Below are 12528 nucleotides of genomic sequence, written 5' to 3'. Positions count from 1 at the left end.
GGTATTGCAATTGCAGAAATTACTGTGTACTGTGCTAGTAATTGATACAAAGATTATACTGTTTTATGTAAGTAAATTCTCAAAGATGGACAAAGTATGACAGAAAAACTAACAACGTAATCTATAGACCACTGATATTGGCAAAACAAAAATTAAAGACATACTTTTGAGCTCTGCGGGTTCTACATGCTCTTTTTTTTCAGAAATATCTTCTGTTACATTCAATAAATTTGAAGTCTCTTCAGGACTGGGGAGATTTTTATTTTTTAGTTCTACTATTGCTTCAAGTATCTTCTCACTGCTATCCAGCGTAGTAGGTAGAAAAATTGGAACTGGAATCTAGAATATAAACCATAATATTGTAACTTTGCTAAGTGCCATTATGAAATAAAATACAGAGAAGAACTGGATAAAGCCCTTGCAGCATTTAATAATGTTTAATAATATCAATGTTATTGCATACACCTCTGAACTGATGGGATGTGGGCCATGGTATTTTGATATGAAAAGTGCCTTCTGAATCTCAGCCTACTTCAGGGGTGTCAAACTCCTGAATGCGGTTGCCCTTGGGGGGCCGGGTGGGTGGGGCCAGGGTGGGTGCGGCCTACTGGGTGGGCATGGATGGAATGGGTGTGGCCTATTGGGTGGGCATGTGAGAACGCCCCTCTGCCTGCCAAAACCCCTCCCCCAGAGCCCATCAAGCCGGATATGTGAAGTAGGTGAGGGCCATTTGCTGGCCACTTCCAGGCGATGGTGCATTTCTTCATTCCTCACAAAGGGTGACACCTCCCCAGCATGCACCCAGGGGGCAGGGCCGACGTGGTAGGGGCTGGTTCCTCGCTGTGGAGCTAAGACTGAATGCATTTCAGCATAGATAGCCACCACAAAATTGTACATTGACTCCCGGCCGGCCTGGGCCAGGGCCAAGGCAACGGGGGCCGTTCCCTCTCTGTTTCCAGGATGGCTTCACGGGCCACATGAAACCACTTCGCGGGCCGCATCCGGCCCCTGGGCCTTGTGTTTTACATGTCTGGCCTACTTACAATAGCATAAACATGCATGGGTTAAAACATTAGTTGTGCTTGTGGCATACTGGCCCTAATCAGTACCATCTAAATAAGCAGGGAATGCTACCTCTGGCATGACATTTAGGCTGATTGCTTAGACTATATCTTCCCTGAATTTATAAAAAATAGAATGAAAGTATTGTGAAAGCCTCAATTAACCAAAGTTCTGATTGACATTTAAGCTATAGACAGATCTATTTATGATTTAGAATGAGAAGTAGAAGAGAAATAATGATAATATATTAACAAATGAAATGAATGGAAGAAAAATAGATCTGTTGTGAGCCTATGAAACTAACAGAAAAGGGATTGATATAGTGCATATCTGTACTAATAGTCTAAGTGGTGGTGTGGTTGATGAGGAGTGCAGATAAGTGAAGATGCAGGCTTAACTATGAATTAAAGGGCTAACATGTATATCAAAAAATATGAACTGATGTCATCTAGCTTGTTGCAGGCATATATAGCAGTAGCAATAGCACTTAGATGTATATACCGCTTCATAGTGCTTTCAGCACTCTCTGAGTGGTTTACAAATGTCAGCTTATTGCCCCCAACAATCTGGGTCCTCATTTTACCAAACTCAGAAATCAACCTTGAGCTGAGTCTTTCTTTCCCACTATGCATTAGATCATAATATGCAGCTAACACTAATGGACAGGTTCTTATTTTCATATAAGGCCGTGATGGCACAGTGGTTGGAATGCAGTATTGCAGTCAGAGTTAGCCTACAATACTGCATTTTAACCACTGCGCCACCACAGCTCTTATATGAAAATAGGAATCTGTCCATTAGTGCTAGTTGCATATTATGGTCTAATGCATAGTGGTAAAGGAAGAATCAGATATGAACTTTTGGGGAAAAGCCATAAAGGGTATAAGAATTTTGAATATTGTTTAAGAACACAAGGGTGGATGGCATAACTGAAGACATATTAAATATAAGTAAATATTAAAATACTGGATGTATTTTAGAGAAAATAAATTGGTTTAAAGTGAAAATCCTAATTCTGGTATACAATTTGTCTTGTTTTTTAAACCGATGTTCTTGTTTGGAATATAAATAGCAAGATATTTACAGGAGATAAAAGTTCCATGTTACATTTTTTTTCTTTTTAATTAATTTTCCCCCTTTAGATCACATACAACAGAAAGATGCTTAGAGTGAGGCTTTAATTGGTCCTCTCCATATTTTACAAGTCTTTTACCAACAGCCTATTTAGAAGAAGTTGTTGCATCAAGTTTATAATGACTTGACAATAAACATCTTCAGCTGACCTAGAGTGCAAACATCTAAATTTCTTACAAAGCTTTAGCCCTGATCTCTTGGACTTGCCTGCTGTCCTAGTACCTATTTTGTTTTACCAGATTTTACCTTCTGTAGCCTAGCTCTTTCCCCCTTTGTCTGCTCTATGTTGGAGAATAGACCTGAAGCCAAGATGAATCACACTGGGATAGGATTAATTCCTCCCAAGCATTTCCTCATGCAAGGAAGCAAGAAATGCTGGTATGGTGAATTCTGGTAGAATCTATCTTCAAGAGAGAGAAAAATGTAATTCAAATGTAGACTGAAACCTAGCTTACTGGAACAGGAACCGTTGTAGGAACTGGAACATTTTGACTATACATATGCATAGGAGCAGGTACATATACTGGTACAGGAACAGGCACAGGGATGTATTCTTTTTTCCAGTCATCATCTACAATGAAAGACAATGTGTAATGTCACTTGCCACCACTACATACATCCCATAAAGTGACCCAACCATAATTGTATACTCTGACAAAACGCCATACATGAGAACAGTTCCTTCTATTATATAAATACCTGTCTGACAAGATTTTGTTTGCATGTGGGGTTTACAGAAGGTAGCCTTTGTCATCGTTAGCGGTTTGCAGAGAACTGCTTTGTTCTTCATTTCTTTATTTGGTGTAGGGGAAGGAGGTGGGGCTGATCCCTGTAGATTTAAAAAAAATGTTAAATTTTAAAAAATGTAAATGATAAAATAAAGTACATTTCAAACTTCTTTTTCAGAGGCAGATTCATCCGAGAAAAAGAATCCATAAAGGAAAGGAGAAAACCTATCTAAATCCTTAGCTAACTCTTCAAAAATTAAATACCTTAATTTATCCTCTTCATGGAGAATGATAGTTTTGGGTTCTAATCAAATTAGCTATTTAACATTATTACACAATGTATTCATTAGCATAAATAGTTTTGTTACTACTTGCAACTTTATATTTGTAGGTTATCTCAACAATTACACATTTATGATAATTATCACTTAGAGCCATATAATGTACCAGTTTACAATATTGAAAATACCCATGAAGAAATAACCTGTCGTGTCTTGCCATACTTTTTAAATGTAAAGGACATGCATCCTAACTGATAATAACGAATTGTATCGGTTAAGACAGAAAACAGTATACAATTCTCTATAGGCTGTGAGGGATTTTATTATCTTAGCTATGAATTTGAATACTTTATGATTTACTTACTGTGTTTTTTGTTCGGGGAGTTTGGCAACTTTGATCTACAAACAGAAGACAACAACCTTAGCATAATGTGTTACTTACAATAATCTGTAGTTGACAAATGCCACAATACTTTATCCTAGTCATACTAGTTTTACTAGATTAACTAGTAAAAGATTAAGCAGTTAGCTGTTTTCAAAACAATTAGCTTTCTAAGTGTGGGGAAAGTAGCATGCTCACCTTTCTTTTGGAAGAAAAATTGTGTAGCTAGATTGTTAATTATACTAACCAATTTCATTTGATGTGTAAGAGCCTAGACCTCCAGTAATCCTATCTCCTAGGTCAGGGGTCTGCAACCTTACCCAGGAGCCGCAAAACTTGCATGCGCAAGCGCGAGGGAGGAGGAGCTTAATTGAAGAGTTTAATTAAAAAGAAATAGAGGCTGCTGTGCATGAATTTTCTCTCTCTCTCTCTCTCTTTCCTCTCCCTCTCCCTCTCTCCTCTCCCTCTTTCTTTTCTCCCTCTCTTTCTCTCTCTCTTTCCTCTCCCCTTTTTCTCTCCCTCTTTTTCTCTCTCCCTTTCTCCTTTTCTCTCCCTCTCTTTTTCTCTCTCCTTGTCTCTTCCTCTTTTCTCTCTCCCTTTCTTTTTCTCTCTCCCTTTCTTTCTCTCCCTTTTTCTCTCTCCCTTTCCTCTCCCCTCTCCCTCTCTTTCCTCTCCCTCTCTCTTTCCTCTCCCTCTCTCTCCCTCCCTCTCTCTCTTTCTCTCCCTCTCTCCGATCTTCTGCTCACCTGGCAAGCTGGCTTCAAGCTATTCTCCAACAGGCTGGCTTTCTCCTGCCCTTCCTGCTTCCTGCAGAGACGTAGCCAAGGCAGGAGCCCCGCCCAATAAGCTTGTCAGCTCGTCGGAAAATAGGGTGAGGCCACTCTCTTTTTTTTTACACAAACACACACACACACACAGAGAGAGAGAGAGAGAGAGAGAGAGAGAGAGAGAGAGAGAGAGAGAGAGAGAGAGAGAGAGGCGCAAGCGCCCCTCTGTCTCTGTCTCTGTAAATGGCAGAGGAGGCTGGGAGCCACAGGAGAAGGCTCAAAGAGCCACATGTGGCTCCAGAGCCACAGGTTGCCGACCTGTGTCCTAGGTTGAAGTAAAATATGCCCTGTTATCTGATATTAGAAAAGAGAAACTTATATGACTTGCCATTTTTGAAGTATTAAAAAAAATTAATGTACACAGTTGTTGGTAAAGAAACATACCATAATGTAAGTTTTCTGGCCCTTTTTGTGTTGCCATATTTGGTTCATTTTGTTGACAGTAGAAACGCAGAAGGCAATGCTGATCACAAAAGTGCTTCATTTCCCCTCTCCACTGTACTTTCTCTTTAAGAGTTCCTTGAATTTTACAGCAATCACACCTTGCAGCCTTAAACAAAATAATACTGTTAGCTAAAATGATTTGGAAAAAGAATTACTGCTACATAAATGCTTTAATGTAATATTGGTTTATGAAGTTCTCTAAGATTGAGTAATGCCTTGTGCTTTCTTAGAAGACAGAAAATCTTCTGAGATTTGAGGCTTCTGGTAGTATATCCTTACCTATGAAAATCCTCTTTAATTCTGTAATATAGACAAATATAAGCAACAAAATAAGAACAAATTCAAAAGGGACATTAACCTCTGATACTCTTCTGAACAAAATTAAGTATACAAGAAAGGCTATTGTGTTTTCATTGATTGACAAGGAAAGCATTGGTAATGCTTGTAGAATAAAGCCTGTATGTTGTTATTGGGCTAAGAAATATCTTGAGGATCCAAATGGGTGAGAACATTTTCCCTTCTCTGAAACAGCTTACTCTCCAAAGCATGTATCACCCCCACACTTCTGACCTCCCAGAAGCTGGTAAAAACATTATTCCTAAGAATAATTGAAGCAGCTTTCTCAAGAATAATGGGACATGTTGCCATTTGAGAAGCACAGACATCTTATTCAGAGAGGAAGTGTCTCTGCATTGCTTTCTTCTCATTAGCAACTCAAAGATTGGTATCCATTTAAATTGAAAGTGGACAAGCACAGTAAATATGCAGTCATGACCAGAAAAGACAGAGATGCAATACAGGCTAGGAGACCTTTAAAAAAAGCAACATCTGGCACAGAACAGATGGCATGGTCAACACTAGGACAAATCATTGGATTAAAAAGAATGGAGCAAAGAAATTATTTCATTATTAATCTCTTAAGAAATGCAACGAGACAACACTGAGGTCTTTAAATCTAACTTTGATATTGGGATGCTTCTTTAGCTTAAAATCTGAGTCCATTTTAATACTAGAAAGTACAGTAAGGAAAGGGAAAAGTCAGAGAACAGTGTAGAGGATTATCTCCCATTTTAACGGAAATAACTGTCCTTTTTTTCTAAACGCTAATCAATATTATTAATATTTTGCCTTCAATCAATTAATCAATCAATTACAGGGGAAATGGCCACTTTAGGAATAGGCATATACACAATGAAAAGAATTAGACAAGGAAAGATATCCTCGACTAATGACCACAATTGAGCCCAAAATTTCCATTCCTAAGCAAAACAGTTGTTAAGTGAGCTACGCCCCATTTCACAATCTTTTTTGCCAGAGTTGTTAAGCAAGTCACTGCAGTTGTTAAGTGAATTACACAGTTGCTACGCAAATCTGGCTTTGTTGGAAACCAGCTGGGAAAGTTACAAATGGTGATCACATGACCCAGGACACTGCAACTGTCATAAATGCATGCCATTTACACACACACACACACACACACACACAATATTATAGAAGAAATCACAAATAATTTAGATATGTACTTAGCAGCCATTATAAAAGAAGGTTGTTAAATATTGCAATACCTTATAGTACCAGTCTTGAAATTTTCTGCAACACTCTTCACTACAGAAATCTCTTACTACTCCATCAAGTTCCTTTGATGCGCCCTTTTTACAGAGTTGAGAACAATAATTGCAAGTAACACAGCGTAATCCTAACCTTCTTGCAAAATCTTGTTTATATAGCAGCTTGCAACCTGGAAAAAAGGAAGCAGCATAGTTGATTTGCCAAAACTATGTGCCACTGCAAATCTGTTTCGTAGTAATTTTTGCATTTTGTTACATAACTTTTACAAGGTTGTTTAGCAAAGTGATACCATTTTTGAGAAAGAATTTTAGCCACTCTCCTACTCAATAAGTATCAACCTTTTTGGTTTTTTATATATGGTTTACACATTCAACTTTGAAGTTCTTGTTATCTTTAGATTCAATTACAGGTAGTGCTTGAATTACAACCGGTTGCTTAGTGACCATATGAAGTTACAACAGACCTCACTGGGACTACGTACTACTTGAATTCAAAGTTCCAATGGTCATTTGAGGTGTCCCCGGTCACTATTGTGTTTTATGATAATTTTGCTGAAAACTGGCGTTTACTTCAGTTTTCGGCAAAACTACCCCATATTGAACCATTGGTTCACTTAATGGTGATTGCATTCACTTAACAACTGCTGCAAAAAGATATGATAAATTCAGTCAGCCACAAGCCTTCCCCTTATAGTCATTACTCAAGGACTTTCTGTTCTGTACTTATATACTCACTTGTATCCAGGTAAAAAGTAAAAAGTGTGCTGTGGATATTTTCAGTTATATATTTATTTTGAACCCCTATAAAAAGCTATTTGGCTCTAAATCAGGGGTGTCAAACTCAATTTCATTGAGGGCCGTATCAGCATTGCGGTTGCCCTCAGGGGGCCGGGTGGGTGTGGCCAGGGTGGGTGCAGCCTACTTGGTGGGTGTGGATGGAGTGGGTGTGGCCTACTGGGTGGGCGTGGCCAGTTCGACATCATTCATGTCAAGGGTGCCTGTGGGGGCATGGGCAGGAATGGGATAGATCTGAGGATCTCTGGCAGAAGGGGATGGGACCAGGGCAAGTGCCAAGGCATGGTCCACTGGAAGAGCCTCACTGTTCCTCTCAGGCCATGCAGGGGGGGGGCTTATGGAGCCAGGGCCAAGGCAGAGGGGGCCGTTCCCTCATTGTTTCCAGGATGGCTTTGCGGGCCACATGAAACCATTTCGCGGGCCGCATCCAGCCCCCGGGCCTTGTGTTTGACATGTCTGCTCTAAATGAACACCAATGGAAACAAAGTCTAGCACTGTTACAAGAAACAAAATATTGTAGTATTTTTCATGTACAAATAGTTCTACTGTTTCCAGTGAGATTGATGTCAGTCTTTTTTTTTTTTACTCAATCTACTGATGATATAGCAAAAGAGGAAAAACACCCACCCAAATGGAATTGGGAAGGTATTCAAGATTGTTTCATTTTATAAGCAGTTACAGTCTTAAATCAGGATTTTCTAAGTATACAATTACCCTGGTTTGAAATAAGAACTCAAGGAAATCTCATTTCTACCCATTGCATTGTAATGCAGGAACATAAGGTGATAAAATAGTCTCAGAGCAGTGTAGAATATATGAACTATTAAATCACTATATGTAGCCCCAGATCCAACAGAAAACAGAAATAATGGGCAGCAACACGAGGTTGCTGCAAATTATGTACAAAATCTGATGTTTTATGAATGCTGCAGGGTGCGGGCAGAGGGCGTGGCCGCCATGACGCTGCTGGGCCACCTGGGCGATCTGCTGTGGAGGTGGTGGGTGGCCCTGCGGGCAGGAGACGCAGGGACGGGACAGGGGTGAGGCGGTTTTTGGGCACTCAGTCTCTAAAAGGTTCGCCATCACTGCTCTAGGTGATTATAATTGTTTATAAACAATGACTTTGTAAACTGTCTAAAGCTACTTTTCCTGTCCCACCATGGCCCTGTGCATGTGAGTATAGGGCATCTCAAGTATGCTTCTGTTGCCTATAACAGTGACTGCATTAAAAATGTATATGCAAAATAAATACAGATTAGGACAGTGATGGCGAACCTTTTAGAAACCGAGTGCCCAAACTGCAACCCAAAACCCATTTATGTATCGCCGGGTGCCGGGTGGGTGTGGCCCACTCAGCGGGCGCAGCTACAGTGGTGTGGCAGACTGGGTGAGCGTGGCCATTGGATGTGTGTGGCTGCAGTAGTCATGGCAGACTGGGTGGGCATGGCCTGGGTGGGCGTGGCCACCTCGATATTGCTTATGGGGAGGGACACCTGTGGGAGCCAGGCAGGGTTGGGGGAGATCCAGGGGGTCTCTGTGGGTGGGATGGTGGGCTCCCCAATGGCCCCTCCAGGCCAGTGATGGCGAACTTTTAGAGACCATGTGTGCTGGGGCGATGGTGCGTGCCCAAGAGAGGGCTCCGCGTGCCACCTCTGGTACGCGTGCCATAGGTTCGCCACCACTGGATTAGGGAGTCACTTCATTATGAGCATATAGAACATAGAATCACGGGGCTGGAAAGAACCTCAGAGGTCTTGTAGTCCAATTCCCTGCTCAAAGCAGAAAACCTTATACCAGGGGTCCTCAACCTCCGGACCATGGACTGCGGCATGTCAGCAACCGGGCTGCACAAATAAGCAAAGCCCCATCCGCGGGACGCAGGCAGCACACAAAACCACGCCCCCTCCGGTCTGTGGAAAAACCTCTCTCCATGTAACCAGTCCCTGGTGCCCAAAAGGTTGGGGACCTCTGCCTTATACCATCCCAGTCAAATAATTATCCAATCTATTTTTGAAAACCTCCAGTGATGAAGCACCCACAGCTCCAGGAGGCAAGCTATTCCACTGATTAATTGTTCTCACTGTCAGAAAATTTCTCCTTACTTCTAGACTGGATCTCTTTTACAAGCTTTCACCCATTGCTTCTTGTCCTGTCCTCTAGTGTTTTGGAGAATAAGTCAACCCCTCTTCTCTGTGACAGCATGTCAAATATTGGAAGACAGTTATCATGTCCCCCCTCCCCCCAATCTTTCTCTTTATTAGCAATAGCACTTATACTTATATATCACTACACAATATTTTACAGCCCTCTCTTAACCATTTATCATACAATTCCTCTTTGTTGCTCTACTCTGCATACTTTCTAGGATCTCAGCATCTTTTTAGTATAACGGTGACCCAGAAATGTACATAGTATTCCAGTGTGGCTTCATTAGTACATATGAGGAAGCAGCTGAGAATACTAACTTCAATTTATAGTAAAATAAATGAAATTTCATCCCTTACACATGACCTGACTCGACACTTACTTGCTAATATTGCTGGATCCTTGTGGTTATGGAATAGGTTAAGACAATCTGAGACAGTTTCTATTTTAAATAATCTGTTTTGTCATTATTAATTTTTGGTTTTACTTTATACTGGGTTTTCTGTTTTTATTATTGTATACTGCCACTGAGGTGCATGATTCACCAATATAGAAGTTTAATAAATAATTCTGCACAACTCATTTTTTGTTTCCTTATTATACTTCTACATGACTATACTGGCAATCATATATTCAACATACCTTCACTACAGAATGGTCTCTTGATACCAGAAAATTTTACCGTTTCATGCAAAGTCTTCTCCTCTTGACAGTATTCACAGTATGTTACTATACAGTGTAGCTTCTTGTAGTCATCAGAACAAATTCTACTGCAAAACTGGTACACTTTGTTCTAGTTAAAGAAACAGAAAAGCCACAGTAGACAATCTGGTAAGTAACAAGGCTTCAAATGTAATGCAGATTTTGCATAAATAAATAGCAAAATTATAGAGAATAAGGAAGATGACCTGCACAAGACTGTTATCACAATCTTGTGGTAAGATTTATATCAGCCCTACCAAGTAGGAATCAACTCCATAGAAAGACTATGACTTTTTTTATTGAGAGTTGCTATAACAAGAGAACTTCGCAAGTCTGATTGTGCTGTTTCCCTTCTCTTTGTGAACTAGGGAGGTGCTTTTCTGAGCTGCTTCTGCATACTTTTTTGCTTGTTTTTCTCTTCATTGCTTTGATAATCGATCTCACTTATCTTCATCACGTTTGTCTTCCTTACTCTCAACAAAAATATTTCATTTTAACTAAAGAAAAGAATTAGTCATTTACCCATAATTGTTACATTTTGACAGATCATTTGTGAATTCACACCAATAGACTCGGTACCTATGTTGAATAAGTTCAAACCTTACAGAGCTTAAGAACTTTGGTGGGAACCTGCTGCTCAACCTATAATAAATGTTCCTGGTTGTAGCCTGTGTTCAGATTCCTGAGTCTGGCAACCAAGTGCAAAACAAATCAAAATAAAGCTGCAGGACAAGGGAGGAAAGATGGAGAATGAGAAGAAAAAAAATATGGTTACCAGTGAATAATCAGTATTTCTTCATTATGATGTCTGTAATTCACAAAAGGAGGGAATAGTAATAGATGGGAACTTTGGGGCAGCAATGGATAATAGAATCATTCTATTGAAGGCAGCTCTTCATGCTGTGCTTAAAGATCACATTGCTGATGCCAAATAAGTATTTTTGGCCACACTTAAATTTTCTAAGTGCCTTCTTCAGTTAAAAAAAAATAATAGGAAAAAAGATCTGGATGCAAAGAATCAACTCACAGAAACCAGATTTTCCTATATTCTTGAAGAAATGCCAGCCAAAAAAAAGCCATTTTGTATGCAGCCATTTGAACTGAAAAGTAATTATTGACTTGCATGAGAAAGCCACAATATTGCAAGAAACAAAGAAAAAAATCCACATAACTAGTGGAGGTAATGAAAATAGAAAAGGAATATTAAATCCATTCAATATACTAACAAGTGATGCAAGAAAACTGAATTACTCTGATGAGGACAATAGTCTAAGATAGAACAAGCTAAACCCATAGTGAGAAGACAAAGTCCAATCCTTTGTCTTCAGAAAAAAAAATTGCAGATGTAGCACATCAAATTATTTGCTCTGACATCCCAAATGTCATCTGCAAAAAAGTTAATTTCTCAAAATTAACACACAGCTGACAAATGCTTGAAATGAATTGTCTGCAGTTAAACTAAAGCAGACCAATGGACCCACTGGGAGATGCTGATCACATGCTGGATTGGCACTCAGTGTCAGTCTTATTCTCAGCAGTTTGATGTAAAATCTCTTCAATCTGGGAAAGAGGAAGAGGCAAGACCAGTGGAAAGCAGAGAAGTCTAAAATGATTCCTACACCTTGTCTATCATGCTGAACAAACCATTCCATCAAATGAAATGGTTTTGATCTTGCCTTCATTCTATCAGACCAGAGCATCAAGCCATTAAGAGAGATGGTCAGTGCTTTAAGCCACAGGCATTGCAGTGTGCCTAATTATATTGATTTCCCCCCCCTGGCTTACAGTATATTAGTGGCTTCTGTGCCAAAAGTCTTTACTAACAACCTACTATTATCTGGCAAATGGGTGAAGAAAAACATCTTTTCCCAAAGGAAATAAAGATATTTGTGCAAACTTGTTAATTAAAGGTCCTCAAAGAAAGGATTCTTCTATTATTTATTCACTAAGTCAAATGCTGCCTACACTGACACATAGACTAAACATGATTTTTGTGTCTGAACTGAAAGGGGATCCTGGAACAGGAGAGACAATTGTTTGTCATCCAGTACAAATTCTCAACATGGTACATGGAACTACTGTAGGAACTGCATAAGAGCACCTGAGTCCAAAGACAAGTGCCCTGACACATCTATACATACCACTGCCAAGTTACAATCAATCTTGCAAATTACATTAAGACATTGGACACTGTTTCATTTCATTTCATTTATTTCATTTATACCCCGCCCTTCTCCCGGAGGACTCAGGGCGGCTTACAACCAGTTTAAAACAATCCCACATAAATACCAAATACAAATCTAAAATAATTAAGAATAAATATTTGAATTGGCCGCTCTATTAAAATTTTGTTAAAACCAATTAAAATACCCCCTAGGCCAGTCCTGCCTGCTGAAACAGCCAAGTCTTGAGGGCGCGGCGGAAGGAGGGGAGATCCGGAATCACCCGGATCTCTGGGGG

At 39.8% G+C, this 12528-nt stretch overlaps 1 protein-coding gene across 1 annotated transcript in view; it reads right to left on the bottom strand.

Annotated features, from left to right (window-relative positions):
* ZMYM2 (zinc finger MYM-type containing 2) overlaps positions 1–10159 on the bottom strand; it is a gene marked incomplete at its 5' end in the record, with an annotated part of 25347 nt that extends 15188 nt beyond the window's left edge. The window contains 7 exons of the mRNA XM_015814412.1: positions 165–339; positions 2652–2767; positions 2896–3025; positions 3570–3604; positions 4799–4964; positions 6424–6596; positions 10009–10159. Coding sequence (XP_015669898.1) covers positions 165–339; positions 2652–2767; positions 2896–3025; positions 3570–3604; positions 4799–4964; positions 6424–6596; positions 10009–10159 — 946 coding nt within the window. The remainder of the gene's footprint in view (positions 1–164; positions 340–2651; positions 2768–2895; positions 3026–3569; positions 3605–4798; positions 4965–6423; positions 6597–10008) is intronic.
* Positions 10160–12528: the final 2369 nt, after the last annotated feature.

Source organism: Protobothrops mucrosquamatus, unplaced genomic scaffold, assembly GCF_001527695.2.
Source record: "Protobothrops mucrosquamatus isolate PMUCROS unplaced genomic scaffold, P.Mucros_1.0 scaffold249, whole genome shotgun sequence".
NCBI lineage: Eukaryota > Metazoa > Chordata > Lepidosauria > Squamata > Viperidae > Protobothrops > Protobothrops mucrosquamatus.
This window is presented reverse-complemented; position numbering and strand designations above follow the sequence as displayed.